The sequence below is a fragment of the Nomascus leucogenys genome, chromosome 22a, assembly GCF_006542625.1.
Source record: "Nomascus leucogenys isolate Asia chromosome 22a, Asia_NLE_v1, whole genome shotgun sequence".
NCBI lineage: Eukaryota > Metazoa > Chordata > Mammalia > Primates > Hylobatidae > Nomascus > Nomascus leucogenys.
Genome location: NC_044402.1, coordinates 99643515 through 99662268, shown reverse-complemented (window position 1 = coordinate 99662268; position 18754 = coordinate 99643515). Strand labels below are relative to the sequence as shown.

General features: G+C 37.2%; 1 protein-coding gene across 3 annotated transcripts in view; it reads left to right on the top strand.

Annotated features, from left to right (window-relative positions):
• Positions 1-18754, top strand: part of SATB2 (SATB homeobox 2) — a 190725-nt gene that overhangs the window by 116788 nt on the left and 55183 nt on the right. For all 3 annotated transcript variants that reach the window (XM_003253903.3, XM_030802779.1, XM_030802780.1), the window contains exon 8: positions 14040-14252. In XM_003253903.3, the coding sequence (XP_003253951.1) occupies positions 14040-14252 (213 nt within the window). The remainder of the gene's footprint in view (positions 1-14039; positions 14253-18754) is intronic.

The window sequence follows — 18754 nt, the reverse complement described above, 5'->3', positions numbered from 1 at the left end:
ATGTGTGTGTGCGTGTGTGTATAAAATAAAATAATATGTAAACATTTACAAATAAAGCTGGAACTGTTAAAAAAAAAACAAAAACCCTGCCCAGTTTTTCATGTTTAAGATTTCCAGATGAAAAACTTAAATTCATAATAAACAACATTTCAAATGTCAGTTCTCCAAAGAGAAACTATTAATTACCTTGTTATGGCTGATTCATTGTCACCATATCATTTGATGATATAAAATAACACAGTTAAGAGAATAGAGCCGTATTTTCAAGAGCTTCTTTTTAGTTTATTTTTTATTTTAATAAATATGTCTTTTAAGAACATAAAATGTATTTGTTTGATAAAATGATGCCCTATCCACACTTTATGACAAGGACATGGCATCTGCTGGAGTCAGAGATAGCCTTTTGCCAATATGATTGATTGATTTATTTATTTATTTATTTATTTATTTATTTTTATCCTTACATTTCTCTTTTGGTTTGCTAACAAAAACATACATGGTCTAAACTAGGAACATAAAATTGAGTCACTTGTTCTGGGCTAGGGATACAGCACATTAGAGGTCATGCAATGCCAGGATATGGGATCTCCAGCATGAGACTGAGACTAACGTGTTTCTAGACACAGGGTGTGGCAGAGCCTTGTGTCCTGTCTGTAGCATTAGGTCATTATGACCTTGTATAAAATACATTCTGAGTATCACCACTCTTTTTTTTTTTTTTAAGCTAGTCTTTTGAAAGATAAGATTAGCCCTGCTTTCTGTCTCTGAAGACTTTTATGGCAAATGAGACCCAGTGAAAACAGTAAGGTGAAAGTGATAAGGCATTTTCTGACCTGGTCATTAATATTCAGGCAATCCCATGATACATTTCTAAGCACTTTAACCTGTGGCCACAAAGTGAGATGGATGGTTTTACACTGGAGGAGCCTCAGGCAGATAACACCCCTGCTCTGTTTTTGATGCTCCCCCGCCCCCACCCCACCCACGGTTTTACTTCTGAAAGCCTGCGTCTGCTGTTAGGCTTTTCCGTTAACATCTCTCCAGTTTGGGCTACTGATTTTCTCTGCTCATCCTGGCAGCGATGGAAATGCTTACCACCGTCTGATGGGTACAGGGGGATGACAACAGGGCAGCTCCCAGCCTCCTGTAGTAGCGACAGCTCTGAAGCATAACTTCCACTCCAGAGCACTCTGCAGGACCAGGCTGAAGCTGGGACTTTGCTTGCGTTTCTTCTCTTCCCTGTCCTGCTTCTCACACTTCCTCAGCAGTTTCCCTTGGAAGTCCATCTTAATAAATCACTCGTGTGGTAGTCTCTGAGGATCTGCGTTTTATCCCAGATTATAGATCCATGCCATTTCCAGCCTAATTGGTCATGCCATAGGGTAGTAGTTTGGGTAAAACCTATCTATAGTTTTATGTCTACTTTCTCTGCAAATCAAAAGCCACGTGTTGTTATGGCACTAGTATAGAATTTTTTACTCCTTTCTTTTGAAAATATTATCAGTGTTACTGTTTAAAACCTATGCCCCCTATAGCTCTGCAATTCAATGGGTCAATATTGATATTGTCCAGACTGACTTATGGATATTGAATGTGGGGGAAGAGAGAGAGAATGAATAAAAATGAGACAGAAACAGACGTTGGATGTAAGGCCTTATGAGATTTACCAAACTTGACTTAAATGAAAACTGTCCTTACTGGGTCTAAATGGTGAATTATGTGATTCTGTGGCTTTGAGAGTGGCTTTGGCCTTTGGCCCTACTCCTCCTGTGCTCCTGCAGTGATGCAGATAGTGTCTGTGGGAATAAGCAGCTCTATCAGGTTTCCTTTTTTTTTCCATATTCGTTCTTGCTTATATCCTGAATTTATTTTAGTGCTGACATAGTTTGACTTACTAGGCCTATGTACATGAAATATGTTGCTTGACTATTTAATTTGTTTACATCTTTGCCTTTTGACAGTGTGATTATGAATTCCAACCTTAAGCATTCTTTTGCCCTTTGTTACTTTGTGGACTTTAAAAAATTAATCAGGGATTTATGCCAGTATGGAAAGGTTTATGACAGTATTTTGAGACTTAATATTACTGAGGGATGGTTGTAGAATGCCCACTGACCTATAATAAGCATGATTTCATAAAATATGTACAGCGAATCTTCCTTAATAGATAAACTATTCTCTAATTTATTTGAAAATCCAATGACCTACATATTCGTATGTTCAGAAATACCCTTTTACTAACATTGTTTCTCCTCTGAGACCTTCCATCTGAGCAAATCTGTTAAATGAAGTAGAGGAAGCTTTGATCCAAACTAGGCTAAATCCAGTGAAACGGATGCCCTGTCACATGTGAATAGGAGCATTAGAATGCCAGAAAAGGGAAATTAGGTGCGATCCTCATATCTTCTCTATACCACTGTCTCCTTACCTTGGTAGCAGAGTTCAGGAAACATCCTTATGCAAGGAATTAGCAATAAGAAGACTGTATCATTTGAAAATGAAACATTTGCCATACTCATTATTTATGTTGTGTGGGGTTTTTTTTCCGCCTCTAGCAGATCATGCCATAATTAAGAAAGTTTCAGGTTCATTTTGTGTCTCAGGTAGTTCTTCTGAGCCGGTTCTTGGAAGCATGTTTTCAGTTGCAAGTACAGATATGTTTTGCAAAATGTGCTATTCTTTTGTAACAGTAAGTCTCTAATTTGGTATCTTGCTCCTTCAGTTCATTGAAAAAGTCGCAGAGTTACACAATTTGCAACCTTACATCAAAGGCCTTGCTTGGGAAAGCTGTGCATCCTGGTCTTATGTGATAGAGAACAGGATTTTAAAAATCCTTTGGGAACTCATTTTGTTGACCTGTCCTCATTTGACTACTTTTAGTTTTTATGAGACTTTGCAAAAAAATCTGCAGTTTACTCATCAAAGCCACATCATTTGAAGAAACTTAAGACAAGGATCATAAATACAATTTATGAAGTCACTCAGCAACTGGAGAATGTTTTCAATGGATTGGAAAATTAGATTGAATGATGTATCAGGAAAGCCGACAGTAAGGTCAACTGCTAAAATGTCAACATTCGTGTGAAATGGCATGGCTTTTGCTTTTATGCCCTATTGACACAGTGTTTATAGTATAGTCATGCCCCAAATTATTAAGGTTAAAAATGACTCAGGACTTACTAAACATTATATTTTGAAGTGTCACAGTTAAGAAGTGATATGTAGCAATAACATGAAAATCCTGGCAACCAAAATATTTGGGAGTCTGAGCTTCAGTGTGTTACCAGTCAGTTTTTTGGAGTAGAAAAACTTCTCTTTTAACTCCTTTGTTTGAGTTATACATATTGTCATAACTCATAGAGTAATAGAACACAATGTAAATCCAGGGGTCTTGACTCCATGGTCCAGTGAGCTGGTTATAAAATGACAAGGAAACCTGTGAAAAAAGGAAGTCCACCCACTGAAAGATGAGCTGTAAATATGAAATGCCGCAGATCAAGCATGAACCCGTTATTGAGTTTTGAAGTAAATAATATACCCTCTTTTGATTTCAGAACATTAAATTAATAAAGTGGGAAGAGATGGCCCTGGTTGCTTCATAAAATAGTCTTTCATTTCAGGATCACTGGCTTGAATTCATAGATTTACAGATTATAATAATATTAATATCTCCCAGGATAGCAGTGTCTCAAAGTTATTAGATTGCTTGAGGGCAGCCCTGTAGATAGTAGGTTCCCTTTAGTTCCCCTTGCACATATAAGACTATCTGTTGTTAATTGGCACCTTTTTTAGGCACTCTCAGCCACAAAACATGGATTGGTAGGTCAGAGGGCTCCTCTAATCAGACTTGGGGAGATGATGGCTTTGTTTGTGCTCAGCATATAGAGAAGGCTATAGCAGCTGTCAAACATATGCAACTCTCCTCTCACTTCTAAATCCACCTGAAGTAGAGACTTGTATGTAAAAGAAGACCTTTCTTTTCTCCCTCCTTCACAAAACTCATGCAAGAGAATCAGAAGAAGCAGACATGATGACATACTGGTCTGTCTTGTTCTTTCTTTCTTTTTTTAAGACAGAGTCTCTCTCTGCCACCCAGGCCCGGAGTTCAGTGGTGCCATCTCTGCTCACCGCAACCTCTGCCTCCTAGGTTCAAGCGATTCTCCCACCTCAGCCTCCTGAGTAGCTGGGACTACAGGCATGCACTGCCACACCTGGCCAATTTTTTGTATTTTAGTAGAGATGGGGTTTCACCATGTTGCCCAGGCTAGTCTAGAATTCCTGAGCTCAGGCAATCGCCCACCTCAGCCTCCCAAAGTGCTGGGATTATAGGCGTGAGCCATCACGCCCAGCTTATCTTTTCGTTTCATCTCTGACCAATGTGCAAAGTCCTTAAAAATTAGTTACCAGACTCATTATAGAAAATTCAGGCTTCTCTGTTTTTACTAAAGAAAACTCACTTTTGGTAAGTTTTATAAGCTTGTTTCACCATTCTCTAACGGGGAATGATTGACTCATTTCACACAGATAGAGGTCTCTGTCCTCAATGAAGACTTTCACCTCTAGTGAGTATATTTCAATAGAAACTTGACTTTTTTGTTTTATTTTTTTTTTCTTGTTTGTTTTTAAATGGAAGTCTTGCTGTGTCACTCAGGCTGTGTCACTCAGTGGCATGATCTTGGCTCACTGCAACCTCTGCCTCCCGAGTTCAAGTGATCCTTCCACCTCAGCCTCCCAAGTAGCTTGGATTACAGGCATGTGTCACCATGCACGGCTAATTTTTTTCGGTATTTTTAATAGAGACAGGGTTTCCTCATGTTGGCCAGGCTGGTCTTGAACCCCTGACCTCAAATGATGTGCCTGCCTCGGCCTCCTAAAGTGCTGGGATTATAGGCGTAAACCACCACATCTGGCCGAAACTTGCACTTTTAATGTGAAAGTCCATTGTTGTATTATTTAACTAGTCTCCTGAAATTCTGAGTGATGTTATATTTACAGTATGATTTTTATTAAAAAAATACAAGGAAACACTAGCTTTAAATCCTGTTATTTATATATTTTTAACCATTGCTTAATTAAAGCAATTTTAAAAATATATACAAGGAGTTTTCCTTTCATGGTCATTTATTGAAATGATGACCATTTTGCCTTGGGTTAATTACATATTTGCTCAAATAAAGTGAAGGAAGTTTAAAGGCCAGAAATGCTGAGAGAAAAATATAATTGTTATCAATTTGAAATTACTAGGTTGTTTCAATTCTGTGTTCTGTTCTGTGTCTAAAATTGTCAGTATAGACTACAGAATTTACTTCCAAGGTTCTCTGACTGCAATACCTATAAGAAATACTTTTTACATCATGAGCTGGTACACACCCACAGATGAGCATGTGCACACACATCTGTATGTCTGTCTCTAGCTATATCTCATTTCTACCTCTCCCTATCTGTATATTTCTAAAGCAAAGGCTTCATGAAAGAAAAAAATCCTTCATGGAACAATGCTCATACCATGTATTAAACACTTTGGTACTTTCTAAGGTTTTTTAATTCCAATTCATAATAAAAAGTTATGATATGCTAAATTATGGTCCACTAATAATTATGACTCATGTTTGAACAGTGGTACAGATTAAAGCTGATTTTTAAAGATAGCAAAGTTACTTAAAGAAAGTTGTTTTACTTTTCTGAAGTATAAATTGAATATCTTAATTTAGTGTTATCTAGAATATTCATGTCATTTTGCATCATATAATTTATTACATTTTTCTTTATACCCTTCTGTATGTCAAATAGTTTTAATTATTCCACTTCCTGAAAGTTATTTATATTTTCTGCCTTCTCTATGAGAAGACATTTAGCAAAATATAACTAGAGTGTCTTGAATATTTAAAGTTGTAGATGTAAAATAAAAATTGTACTGTGATGTTTATGTACTTATTCATCAAATATTAAGTATTCAGAAACTATACTAGGCATCCTAACAATGGCTAACATTGAGGTATCACATACAGTTAGAAGCTCTCTAGGGGACCCTATAAGGGAAGCAGAATTATTTTAGTTTTATAGGTGAGGAAACTGTGCCATAGGGAGATTAATTGATCCTTGTCCGGTTAGAGCCCAATTTCGAATCCAGCGAGTCTGACTTCATGACTCACACTCATAACTACTTTATTCTCAATCATTTCTGCTACCACAGAGTGGAAGATGAAGGACATAATCCCTTCTTCAAAGAGGTACAGGGGTAAACAGACTTTCAAACCAGTAATCCTTTTGTGAAATCATTAGGACTGTGACGTGTCCCATGTGCTACGTGAGAACAGATGCTTTTGACCCTGAAGGTGATTAAAACTAATGCAGAAATATTTCAGCAGGAAAGAATAATATTTTATAACTGTTTTAGAAAAAGTCAGCTCAAGTGTTAATAGACTGCTTTGCTTATATCTGAAGGCATCTGATACATTTCAGATATAAATATTCAATAAATGTATTTGTTTTGTTTTAGGAAAGTACTATTTTTGCCAATGTTTTGACAAAGTAGCCAAAGCTAGTAAATTTTTGGGGCAGGTTGCCAACAGTTGTTTTACAGAACATTCATGGAAACTAGGAATAAGAAGGGCCCAGAACTTTGTGAATGAAATAGTCATAGTGCCAGGTACTTGAGGTGTGAGTAGAAACCATGTATGTGCCCAGAGCTGAAGAACACTGCTAGTAAAACGTTTCCAAAGGGAACCTGTTCAGTTCTGTTTGCTTTCACTTTTTGGTGCTAATGTGTTTTATAAATTTTGACTTGGATTATGCATAGCCTCTTATTCCAGTACCTAAGACTTCCTAGAGACACCAAGGAGGAAGGGATAATCATTACATAGATTAAGTACGCAAAAACAAACAAACAAACAAACAAAAAACAGTAAAGTTGCCAGGAATCTGGTCTTGGCTAAGTTCCTCTATTGTACGTGCTCAAACATGGCTTGGTCAAAGGTATTGCAGTTAAGGGAAGACAGATTGTTTTGGCTTCAAGAATGCTCTGTTGTATCTACTCACTTTGTGTTACGTGGGTACTGAATTCTGATGTGAAAGTTGGCACAAGTGAAATTTTATTGTATCCACAAAAAACAAATCTGTGAGACAAGTGTTTTACTTAATAAATTGTAGACTTAAGGTGCCTGAAATATTTGCTCTAAAATGAAGTTTGCATGACCCAAAATTTCAGTTTCAATTATCTTGTTTTCAGCAGGCTGAATGAAAAGATCTTGAGTATAATGTGAGTCATGTTTTCAGTATGTAGACTGCCAGGGCCTGCTGCTAGCTGTTCAGCAAAGATAGGACTCCCACTCCCAGAAATTTAAAAAATATGCGTTTGGTGCCTTCTTAGAACCATTCCTATATACTACCAACTGGCCGCAAAGTGCAAAATATGCAGATTCTGCCCCCAAGGAGTTTACTGTATCATGAGAGGAAGGTTTTATAGTAGCACAGTGCAAAAGATGTCTCATAAATGTGAGGTAGAACTATTGCTGTTTTGGTTCAAAGGAAGGAGAAAGTATTTCCAACTGCAGTGTACATACATATACACATGTATACCTAGTCTTTTAGTGCTTTGCAGAATATATCTCTATAGTAACAACATTTGTCTGCAAATGTTACTTTTGTATATGCATTTATATTTGCAGAATACATTAATTCCCTTTAGATGCTCAATTCTATCCACCCCATCCTACAAAAATGCCACATGCATAGGCTGTCTTTCCTAATAAAGAAATATTGTAATAAAAGAGAGGTTTTATTAAACTCATGCAATAACGACATTTTCTTTGAGGATTTAACACATCATTTTTAATAATAAAAATCAAATTGTCATTGTTGTGCCCTGTATACCTTTTATTCAAATCAGACTAAGTACTCTGGCTTCATGGCTAAGCAATGCTCTGGGGTGCAGGGGATGGGGTGAGTATTTTTAGCATTACACAAATGAATTTCAGCAGCCAGATTCATAGTGGGGTTGTAGATTATGAATACAGAACCCAGGGAAACCTGTTAATATTCGTGAATCGAGGGGGAAATACCTCTCATGAGTATCTAGAAGGAAATGAGAGACTGGAGGTTAGGAGAGAAACGATTTTGTTGGGTCAGCTTTCAGGTAGTAGGATACCAGTACTTTCTACAGCCATGTCGCTGATTTAACCGCTTTGGCTAACTCTGAATTGACCACTGAAATTTAAGAGTTCATTTTGTGTGATTAGACTAGGTTTGATATCACATAGTTTTCTTAAGAGGCTACCAGTTTTTTGCTTTTGTGTCAGCTGGACACAGATATTTCAGAATTATGTGAAAATTAAGGCTAGCAAGCATACAAAAGGGGTGAAACATGAGGAATAAGGGACCTTATTTGGAAGAAACTTTTTTTTTTTTTTTGACATTTCAAGGGAAATGTGATAGGTTATCCAGTTGCAGGGTGGATGGTTGACCCATATGAGTGCCAAGGCTCCTTCCACCTCTAGCCTTCTGTAATTTTAACTGTAAAATGGGAGGATGTGATTTGTTTTAACTTTACTGATTGGTTATGACACTATTTGTTTAAAGCAATATATAATTATGAACTAAAATACATTTTCACTAACATGTTCTGAATCATATACCTTTAAAGAGATGTAACTTGATTTCTGAAGAGGAGTGTCATCCCAGAATTAATAATTAAAATGTAATATGAGGGGATAGGGCTTATTTTCTCTATCTAGTCCAAATGTTTCTAAAGAAGTGCTCAGCGTATGATTTTACTTTTAGCATAGGAATCAGAAGTACATCTAAGCTGTCTTTGGGATTTACATGACATTTGAATATTTATCTTTGTTCACATTGGAACCTAACACTTTCCTACTATATGCTTTCTATGATAAATGAATATTTTTTGGATCAAGTTACTTGAAAAGGTACATGTTTTAGTAAATAGATGAACATTGCAAGTTACCATTTCTATCTCTCATTTCAACTGCCACAAACAGAAACAAAACAGTCTCTAGCTAGCTTGAGGCTTTTTCCAAAGGGAAGTACTAGGGTTTGGCTGGGCCAGTTTCCTCAGTACACACCTGGTGTGTATCACTTTAAAAAATAAATTATGCCTCATTAAGTTACAATTAAATGGAATCGTGATCATTTGTTTTTCTAGAAGGAAGATGTTTTGCATATTGAAAGCCTAATTTGTTGCAGGTGACAAAAAGGCTGAACAGATTATCTAATATCACTTCATTTTGGGGGTTAATGTTTGCTGGTTAGCTTGTGTATACTCCAGTAGTTCAGAATCATATTAATGTAGACTCTTATTATATTTTTGCTTTAAAATATCTTCTACCACTTTATCAGTTTTTGCACTTTATTTTACAGCTTGTAAGGAAACAGAAGCTTGTCTTGGTATTCTGGAGTAGGCATGTGCTTTCTTTCTTCAAATGTTCTAATACTCCCCAGTTTCACAGGCTGCCCAATATTTATCGTAACTTTATATCCATGTACTATCTATATTTAAAGTTCCAGCTAAGTTAAGTCTTACCTTTTCCAATTTTGTTTTCCCTGAATCCTGCAGTTGATAATACTTTCTCCCTCCTTTGAGCCAAGGTGACACTAGTTCTGGCTTGCATTGATGATGCTTGGCATCTTTTACATTGTGCTGTTATAATACCTTCTCCTTCCCATCATATGGTAAACTCCTGGGAAGCAGAATCTGTCTCTTATTAAATCTCTTCATCCCTCTCAGAACTTTGTATTCAATCATAAATAAGAAATGAATTAATAGACTGATCTGTTATTTTTTTGAGGCTAGGTATATTGGATTTGGGGGTTCCCTAGATAATCAATGGGAGAAAATGGATTTAGGGGCTCCTGAGGTAATCCATGAGAGATATAGCCTAATCCTAGAGAGTTACGTATGGTCTGAGAGCCATAAAGAACAGACATCTGTTAAAATCTAGTCAGTAATGACTTTAACTGTTGCTGTCAGGAGTGGCATGTCAGGCTCAGCATTCCTAAAACCTGGCCCAGGTGTGAGTTCTCTTATTGCTCTCTTCCAGGGTTAAAGGCCCATCAAAGGTAATTTCTCACCTGTCCCAGACAAGATGTCAAAGGCTAGTGCAAAAACTTGGAAGTAGATTTTATAGAGCTAGTCATGATAACGTTTCCCAGACTTTTCTGAATATCAGCATATATTGTACATGCTAACAATTTGGGACAAACTGTATAAATTGTTAAGGAAGTATGGAAATCAAAAGCCCATTGACACAGAAAGTACAGACTCAGAATCTGTAAGGTCATTTAATTTGTTATAAAGAAATATTTTAAAATACTAGAAAAAAATAAGGGCATTAATTTTTCATTAAAAAATTAGCCCCAATTCTTTGTTTTGTTGTAGAGGTAGCAAGCAGGCTAAATTATGAGCAAGCTAGATGGCATTATAATAAGTTATTGCTCATTTCATACTATGAATTATTTTGCTTTTAATTAATATTTTGCCAAACTCATGTATTCTTTGGTGGTCCTGGAAATTATATGAAGCTTGCAAAATGTTAATTAGGCTATGGAAAAGGCCAACTTCCTTCTTTTTCTACTGACTTGTAACCCAAGAATTATTTTGGAGGGCATCTCTCTACCTTGTGCAGATGTTTGTTCTGCTCCTTTTAGTCAACATGTTTCCTGGTCTTACATAATCTCGGCTAACACTGTGGAGGGAATTGTTTTAATGTGTCCCTGGAGAAGGTTCTGTTGCCTACGATGAGGAAAATACTTAATGATCACTTTACTCAATACTTGCAATATATTTTAATATGATTACTGATATGAAAGTTTAATAAGCTATATCCTGGTTAATTTATTAATTTCCCTCCATTTGCACATTCTCAATATTCATGACCTTCCTATTCATAAAAGTGCATCTTTTTTTCAGTGCCCAGGTGCCGTGCCACATTTTCTGTATCCCAGGCTGCATAATGGGAATGTCCAAGTGACACCACCAGCTTGGCTGGTTGATAATTAAAATGCCAGATGACATAGTGGCAAGGGCTTTAGAAATATTTATGTGAGATAAATTATTAATTTATGTTCTATTCAAGACAGTTTCAATATAATAAACATTTACTTATCTTGATAATTAGGTGGGGTGATTTGTGGTGTATGAAAGTTATGCTATTTTCTTCTGATTTTTTTCTCCTCTGATGATTTTCAACTAACGAAATAGACTCACTTTCCATTTATAAGCATGCAGAATTTGCGCTACATTTTTTAAAAATCCCAATTTAAATAGTTAAATCACATAAATAACTCAAGTGAAAAAGACTCAATAAAACAACTAAAAGTCTTCTTGTGCCCATCAGTGAGCCACTTGTTATTGAAAATGTCTGAGGTGAAAAGAATCTGCTTTGGGACCATAGCTACACAGATGAGAGTTTTAGTAAATAATTTAAAACAGTGTTCTGATTCTCTGGGGATAATATGTGTAGGTGACACTGGCTACCTTGTTGGTTTGAGACTTTATCTTCAATTAGGCAAATGAAACAGAGGAAACAGTATATTCCACCACCCTTTAAAAATACAAATATTGTGTCTCTTTCACCTCAGAAATGGATGAGCAGTCATTCTCAAGGATAATTCATATTAATTTTCCTTGGAGATGGATTAATTTCCCTGTAAGGTTTTCCAGTATGTAAAAAATGTAGTAGAAGAAGCTATACAGTTTCAAAATGGAAAACAAGAAACAAATTAAAACACTCTGCGTTTTTAAATTTTTTTTATTGATTAAGAATGAACAAACATAATTTTGAGCCATGGGCCATTAAAACAATAGTTTTGTTATGTCACTATTTCATATCCAAAGTCTTTCCCATAATAAACTCCACAACTTGTTAAAATAATTTCACAGGGAAAGAATAAGTTTATAAACTTTGCCTTTGAGATCTCTTGAGTATAATCATAATAACTAAAAGAATTTATCCGTGTTGACCCTAAAACTCCTTCAAATTTTAGTAATTTGAAATTTATTAAAATACCAAATTTATGAGAGTGAAAGGGAGAGGAAGGAGGTAGAGAGAGGAAAAAGACCAACTCATCCTTTATATGCAGAATTTATCATTAAAGAAAACTCAAAAAATATCAATCTTAGTGTTTTTTACTGGTATTGAAAGTTGAAATGCACTTTGCTCTTGCTTCTCTGCATATTCATTTGAAGATTTTTATCTTCAACACAAATTCATTATGAATATTTCAGGTTGCTCAGTGCAAGTGGAAAGTAGGATAGCTTTAGGCAGAACTGACTTTTAATTTCAGAGAGTCGATACCTAGATTGTATCACATTTTCTGGAAGATAAGTGTCTCACTCGTTGCTTCTAAAAGCATGACAAGAAATCTGGATTGTTTTAAGAATCATGTACCAGTTGGTTATTTTTACATATACATCCTACCTTGTCCCCTTCTTGGGCATGCATGCATGCACGCACACAGACACAGATGCACACATAAGACACTGATCTGTAGCTTTTCTATGAAGTATTACTTAGAATTTCTCTAATCAAAGTAACATGACACCCAAATTGTGAAACTGTCAGATGACATAGTACTTTTAAGTTCCTTGTAGTAAAATTGACTATGTGATGTTCTGAGTGGTGATTGCTTCCTTGGAGTGCTGTGTGATGCACTTCCTATAACTGGCATTTGCTTCACTATATTATAATGCATTGCTTTATTTTAAAACATTGCCTACCTTTCCCTGAAGATTTTTGGACAACTAGAGATAGCATATTCCTCTTACATCCATTGCGTTTTCATATTTAAGCCACATATTAGAAATCTGATAATGTTTCCTTTGCATTAATTTTCACCTGAGTGGAAACGTCTTTGGCATCTGTTTTACTTTACTACAGTTAAAGAAGTGACTTTTCATGATTTGAGTTGCCCCATCTGTTCTAAGATACGGGATTAACATCTCAGCTCTTCCCAGGGGGATAATCCTAAACCCTGTTCTTATACTGCTCTGAGAAGCAACATATTAGCTCGGAATATAAAGTGATGTCTCTGTGTGATAATCCAACAAGTGTGCAGAATGGAAATAGATCTGCACTTACCCCCAGTATGACCATGTCCCACCTTAGATCTCCAGCCCTTTTCTGGAGTCCATACTACTTTTCTCTAGACTTGGCAGCATTTTCCTTTTCTTTGTGAATTCTCTGTCGTCAGAGCACATGAAAACACTAATTTCCTATTTAAATCTTTCTATTTGGGTGAGTCACACATTCAGAAAGTATCTGGGCCTATCATGGCATTCCATGCACACTGTTGTTACGGTGTGCTCAGCCCCTTGCCAGAGGTGACTTCATTTTCATTGCTTTAATGGTGAGATTAGGGTTTCCCCCATAAAGATATCTCATAAAAGATTTGGGTGCCCTTTGTACATATGTAAGGATAACTATTATGTGTATAGATTGGGAAATTATCAGAGGGTTAACACAATTTAGCCATTTGCTTTGTGTCTTTTTTTTTTTTTTTTTTTTTGCATAAGAAGTATCTCTATTGAAAACAGTGGCCGGTCATACAGAAATTCAGCCAGTTTTTTTAAAAATTGATGTAAATCTACCATGCTGTTTAAATGTCGAAACTAAATTTACCAAACTTGGCAGATTTGTAAAGCTAAGCAGGACTGCCAAGTGTTCCCAGTTTCAAGCAGAGAGAGTTCTAACAGTTCCTGAAATACTTGTAGGAGGCACCTGGTGGTAATTGCAGTTTCACAATTCTTCCCGAGTGCCTACCTTGCTAGCTGGCATGTCTGTACACTGATGATTATTACAGTGATGATAAAGTGTCAGAATAGAACAGTCCTAAAATAATGCATATCCCCCGGAAGGCAAGCACATTGCCTTCATATCGGAGAACCCTAAGGAATTAGTGTGAGGTTCTTGACATCACAGCGAGCTGGTTAAACCAAACAAAGGAGGAGAGGAGTGGAAGACAGAAACCACACACATATACCTGCAAATGTGACTTGATCTGTTTTTTTTCCCCCATTTAATCAGGGATTGTTGTCTGAGATTCTGCGTAAGGAAGAAGACCCTCGGACAGCCTCTCAGTCTCTTCTAGTAAACCTGAGGGCCATGCAGAATTTCCTCAATCTGCCAGAAGTGGAGCGAGATCGCATCTACCAGGATGAGAGGGAGCGGAGCATGAATCCCAATGTGAGCATGGTCTCCTCGGCCTCCAGCAGTCCCAGCTCCTCCCGAACCCCTCAGGTGAGAAACTTGCTTTCCGTATTTTTCACTCTTTATCTTGGAAACATCTTGCATTCACTAGTTACTGTGTTTTCCCTCAAACACTGAGAGACATAATTCAAGGATTTCTTTCCCTTTTTTCTTTTCTTATTTTATTTTATTTTTATTTTTTTTGAGATGGAGTCTCGCTCTGTCACACAGGCTGGAGTGCAGTAACATGATCTTGGCTTACTGCAGCCTCCGCCTCCTGGGTTCAAACAATTCTCCTGTCTCAGCCTCCCAAGTAGCTGGCATTAGAGGCACCCACCACCATGCCCAGCTAATTTTTGTATTTTCAGTAGAGATGGGGTTTCACCATGTTGGCCAGGCTCTTCTCAAACTCCTGACCTCAGGTGATCCACTTGCCTTGGTCTCCCAAAGTGCTGGGATTACAGGCGTGAGCCACCGTGCCTGGCCAATTCAACAATTTCTTAATCTGCTGAACATGTTGGTCAGAGGATATGAACTTCTGACCATATATGATCCCATACTGTATTTCTGTCCCTTTAGGAAGTCCCATTCTTCCATACGTGGTAGGTGAGGGGTAGGAAGGTAGGAGTGGGCACAGGGGTGGGCTCTAGGATGTTTATACATAGCTGCTCAGTTGCCAAAGAAGGAGTTAGGGCATTTGTGTTGAAGCTGAGTTTGCATAGCAAGCATGCTGCTTTCCTTTAAATTGTATGTTTATTTGGTTGGGCTGGATGCGGTGGAGGTGGCTGAGGGCAGGGGGCAGAGGGTAGTTTAAGCTCTGTTTTATGTCATCTGAAAAAGACAAAATGGAGGAACACTTGCAGTGGAAGCATACCTATGCAGTGTCTAGATCAGAATGACTGAGATGTTACTCAATGATCCTTTAGAAAATGATGGTGGAAAGGTAGGCCTTAATTATTTTCCATCCTAGGATGATCTCCCCACAGAATTTGGTGATTTCCATTCTTCCTCTCCACACACTTGAAAAGTATTCCTTTCTTAGGCCCTCATGCAAGTGTATACATCTAGTAATGTGTGCTTCAAAACTCCTGACTCAAGGGTCAAGGTCTCAAGGCAGTCAGGGGTCATTTCTAGTTCACATCCAAGCCCACTCATTTCTGGCCTATCCCCTATTTCCCCTAAACTTTTACTACTCGATAGATTTATGATGAGGCCAGTCCATTCACTGTTGCTACGATAGTTGCAGGTTCTGTCTGAGTGCTAATTCTCAAAACCAGTATTTAATGGGTATAAATTTTTTTTGTTTGTTTTTGAGAAGGAGTCTCACTTTGTTGTCCAGGCTGGAGTGTAGTGGTGTGATCATGGCTTACTGCAACCTCTGCTTCTCAGGTTCAAGTGATTCTCCTGCCTCGGCCTCCTGAGTAGCTGGGATTACAGGCACATGCCACCACACGAGGGTAATTTTTTGTATTTTTAGTAGAGGTGGGGTTTCACCATGTTGGCCATGCTGGTCTCGAACTCCTGACCTCAAGTAATCTGCCCACCTCGGCCTTGCAAAGTGCTGGGATTACAGGCATGAGCCACCGTGCCCAACCTAATGGATATACATTTATACAAATCTGAAAAATGGGCGGTTCAAAACCGAAAGTTGTTTTGCTTAGATATTATAGCTTTGGTTTTGCGTTTTCTGATAAATTCTAAGGAACTAATTAAGCATAGAAGCAGAATTGTATTCTAGTAGAAATATTTGAGCTTTTTCAAGTATATCCATTTTTTCACACATTTTAACTCTTTTTATATTTTTGTACTCTGCAATAAACTTTTAATTGAAGATTACTTTCTATCATGCACTGCCAAATTGTGTTACTTACACTTCAGTCTTTAGTGAATTATGAGTTTTAGTTACTGTTTGAACCAAAAATAAGTCTCTTGACTGCTTACTTTGGATGAGTATAACCAAGCATTTTTATTTATTTAAAAAAAAATCTGGGGACATACATACTGAGCTAGTAAGTTGGGCAAGTTGTTAATGTGCACTAATATTTACTTCTGCTAAATTCATCAATATTTTTGCCACTTTTGAAGCCCATTAAACCATTATAGAAGAGCCCAGCCATACTTCATGGCCGTTTGACAAGGCAGCTCTTCTTAGAAAGTTACTTCTACTTGTTAGAAATTAACACAGGTCTGTGTGTTTGTTTTCAGCTCTTTTATACTATTTTCCTAACAAGATTATATATCGTAGGCACCTTTTCAAAGACCTAATAGCTTTCAGTGCCAGACCGACTTACAAGGCCACACAGTTAGGGTCAGTATTTTGCTTATTTTGACCAGAATGCCATCTAGAAAATTCATAAAGATGCCCTTTAGGGATAGGTGTAGCAGGGAAATCTCTTATTTAATTTCACAGTTTTGATATTTTTGAAAATAAATATTTAAACATGTTTTTGAGAATACAGTCATGGCATTGCATTTGTACATTCTCTAGAATTGTCTTCTTTTTCTCTTCGGTAAAGATTGAGATAGGAGAGTATATTAAAGTCTTTTAAAACACTTCATGATTACTGACTTAAAATTCTTTACGGGCATATCTCAACAGTAAAGATCGTAGTACAGTACAGATTTTATTGTGAGAACAAGTATTAGAGGAGTACTCACTGACTCAGCCTTTTAGTTGGAGTCAACAATTTAGTGCACACAGGCAGCTTGACACTGATGCAGGGAGATTATTTTCTGGACCCCATCTATACTTTATTAGCAGCTGAAAAACAAATTGAAGAAATTTGAAATTTGAAATTATACCTCCAGTCTCTTTTTATTTCTTCAGCTGGCCAGCATTCCATGATGTACTTAATAATGACAAAACAATACTAAGATAAGAATGATCATTTTTTAAAACGCTTACCGTGTATTAGGTATTGTGAACATTTGGCATGAATTCAGTTGTCACCATTTTATGGTATTATGCCCATTTTACAGATGAGGGAACTGAGGTTTAGATGGATTCAGTAATTTGTGTAAGGGCACATGGCTGAGGGGTTTCGTCTTAGCCCTCATGGTTTGAGAGAAGACTTGACCAGTCAGGTAGGATGAAATAGTCAGTGAGGCAAATTAAGAAAACTGAATTGAGAAAGGGTAGACATGCTATGCTAAAACGTTCTCTTAACAGGGAAAGCACTGTGGGTTAACTAGAAATTTTGAGCAGAACAAAGAGTTTATTTTAAAAAATTACAGATAATTAGATTTTTACTGGGAAAGTCCCAACCTGGCAAGAAAATTCTTGCAACAGCACCTGGCATAAATTGAAGATTTTGGAGGCAGTGTGTAGTGCAGTGTCCTGAGCCCATGTTTTCGAGCCTGAGAGACTTGCGTTCAGATCATGGTTCCTTCACTGGCTGCTGGGTGTCCTAGGTTAAGAGCCTCTTTTATTTCAGTTTCTTCATTTGTAAGATGAAAATAATAATATCTAACTCATTGGAATCTTAAAAGAATTAAATGTGAAAACAAAAGTTAAAATGCTTTCTGGAGTACCTGGCCCATAAAAAGCACGCCATAAATTATAGTAATTATTGCTTTGCAGTAATTAGAAAATAGTATGAGAGAAGGAGGAGGTAGAAGAAAAATGGCAGAAGTTACTGAGCACTGTTAGAAAGCAAAGCCTTTATGGAAACGTAGGGTCATAAGTTCTGCCGCTAGACAGCATTTGTCACAGAGTCCACACTGCCTGTTACATCTTTCTGTGGACCTGCATACTGCTGGATCCAGTAGAGAACAGCTCAGGGCATCCGCACAGGGAAACTTGTGATTTGGAGATAACTCTGTTGGTTTGAGATTCTAGGGTGAATGGGGACAAAGAGAAAAAACGCAGGTTAGGCCAATTCAGCTGGTAGTGCACAAGGATCAAAGATGTCTTTTCCTGAAATCTTGCTGCCAGACGTTCTAAGAAAATGTCTCAGCCTTCTCTTATTAGACACCAGCAATGCATTCTAGGGCTCCCACCAAGTGAATGTTATGACCGTCTTTTGGATTAAGTAGATTCAGACATTTTAGGGTTATCCTAACCCCAAGAAGTACAGACATCTTCTATATTGTCCTTCATTTGTCTCTGAAGCTGATGGGAAATCATTCAATTAAAACGAGCACTGCAGAATACATAAAACCACAATATGAGTTTAAGAAAATGAAAACGGCACATCAAAGGCATTCTGAAGCCTAGTTTTATGAAATGAAATTTTGTTTCATTTCCACTGATTTCCTAGGTGAAATTAGGTGACTGTCTGGGTAGCATAATGATGATAATGATGGGAAACCATACATACTCGAATGACATACGTAAAGCTTTAATAAAGAATAAGAGAGACTCGGGAGTGCATTAAATTGAGTAATAATTTATTATTTAGGGACCTCTACGCGTTTACTCATTTTTTTTTTCTGAAAGAATTGGCTCTTCTTCCAAGGTGTGCCATTTTTAGAAAGAAAAGGTTAACCGTGTGTGTGTTCTGCATGTTTGTTTTGTAGTTAGATGGTCGCTTATAGTTTGGTGTCTAGGAGAG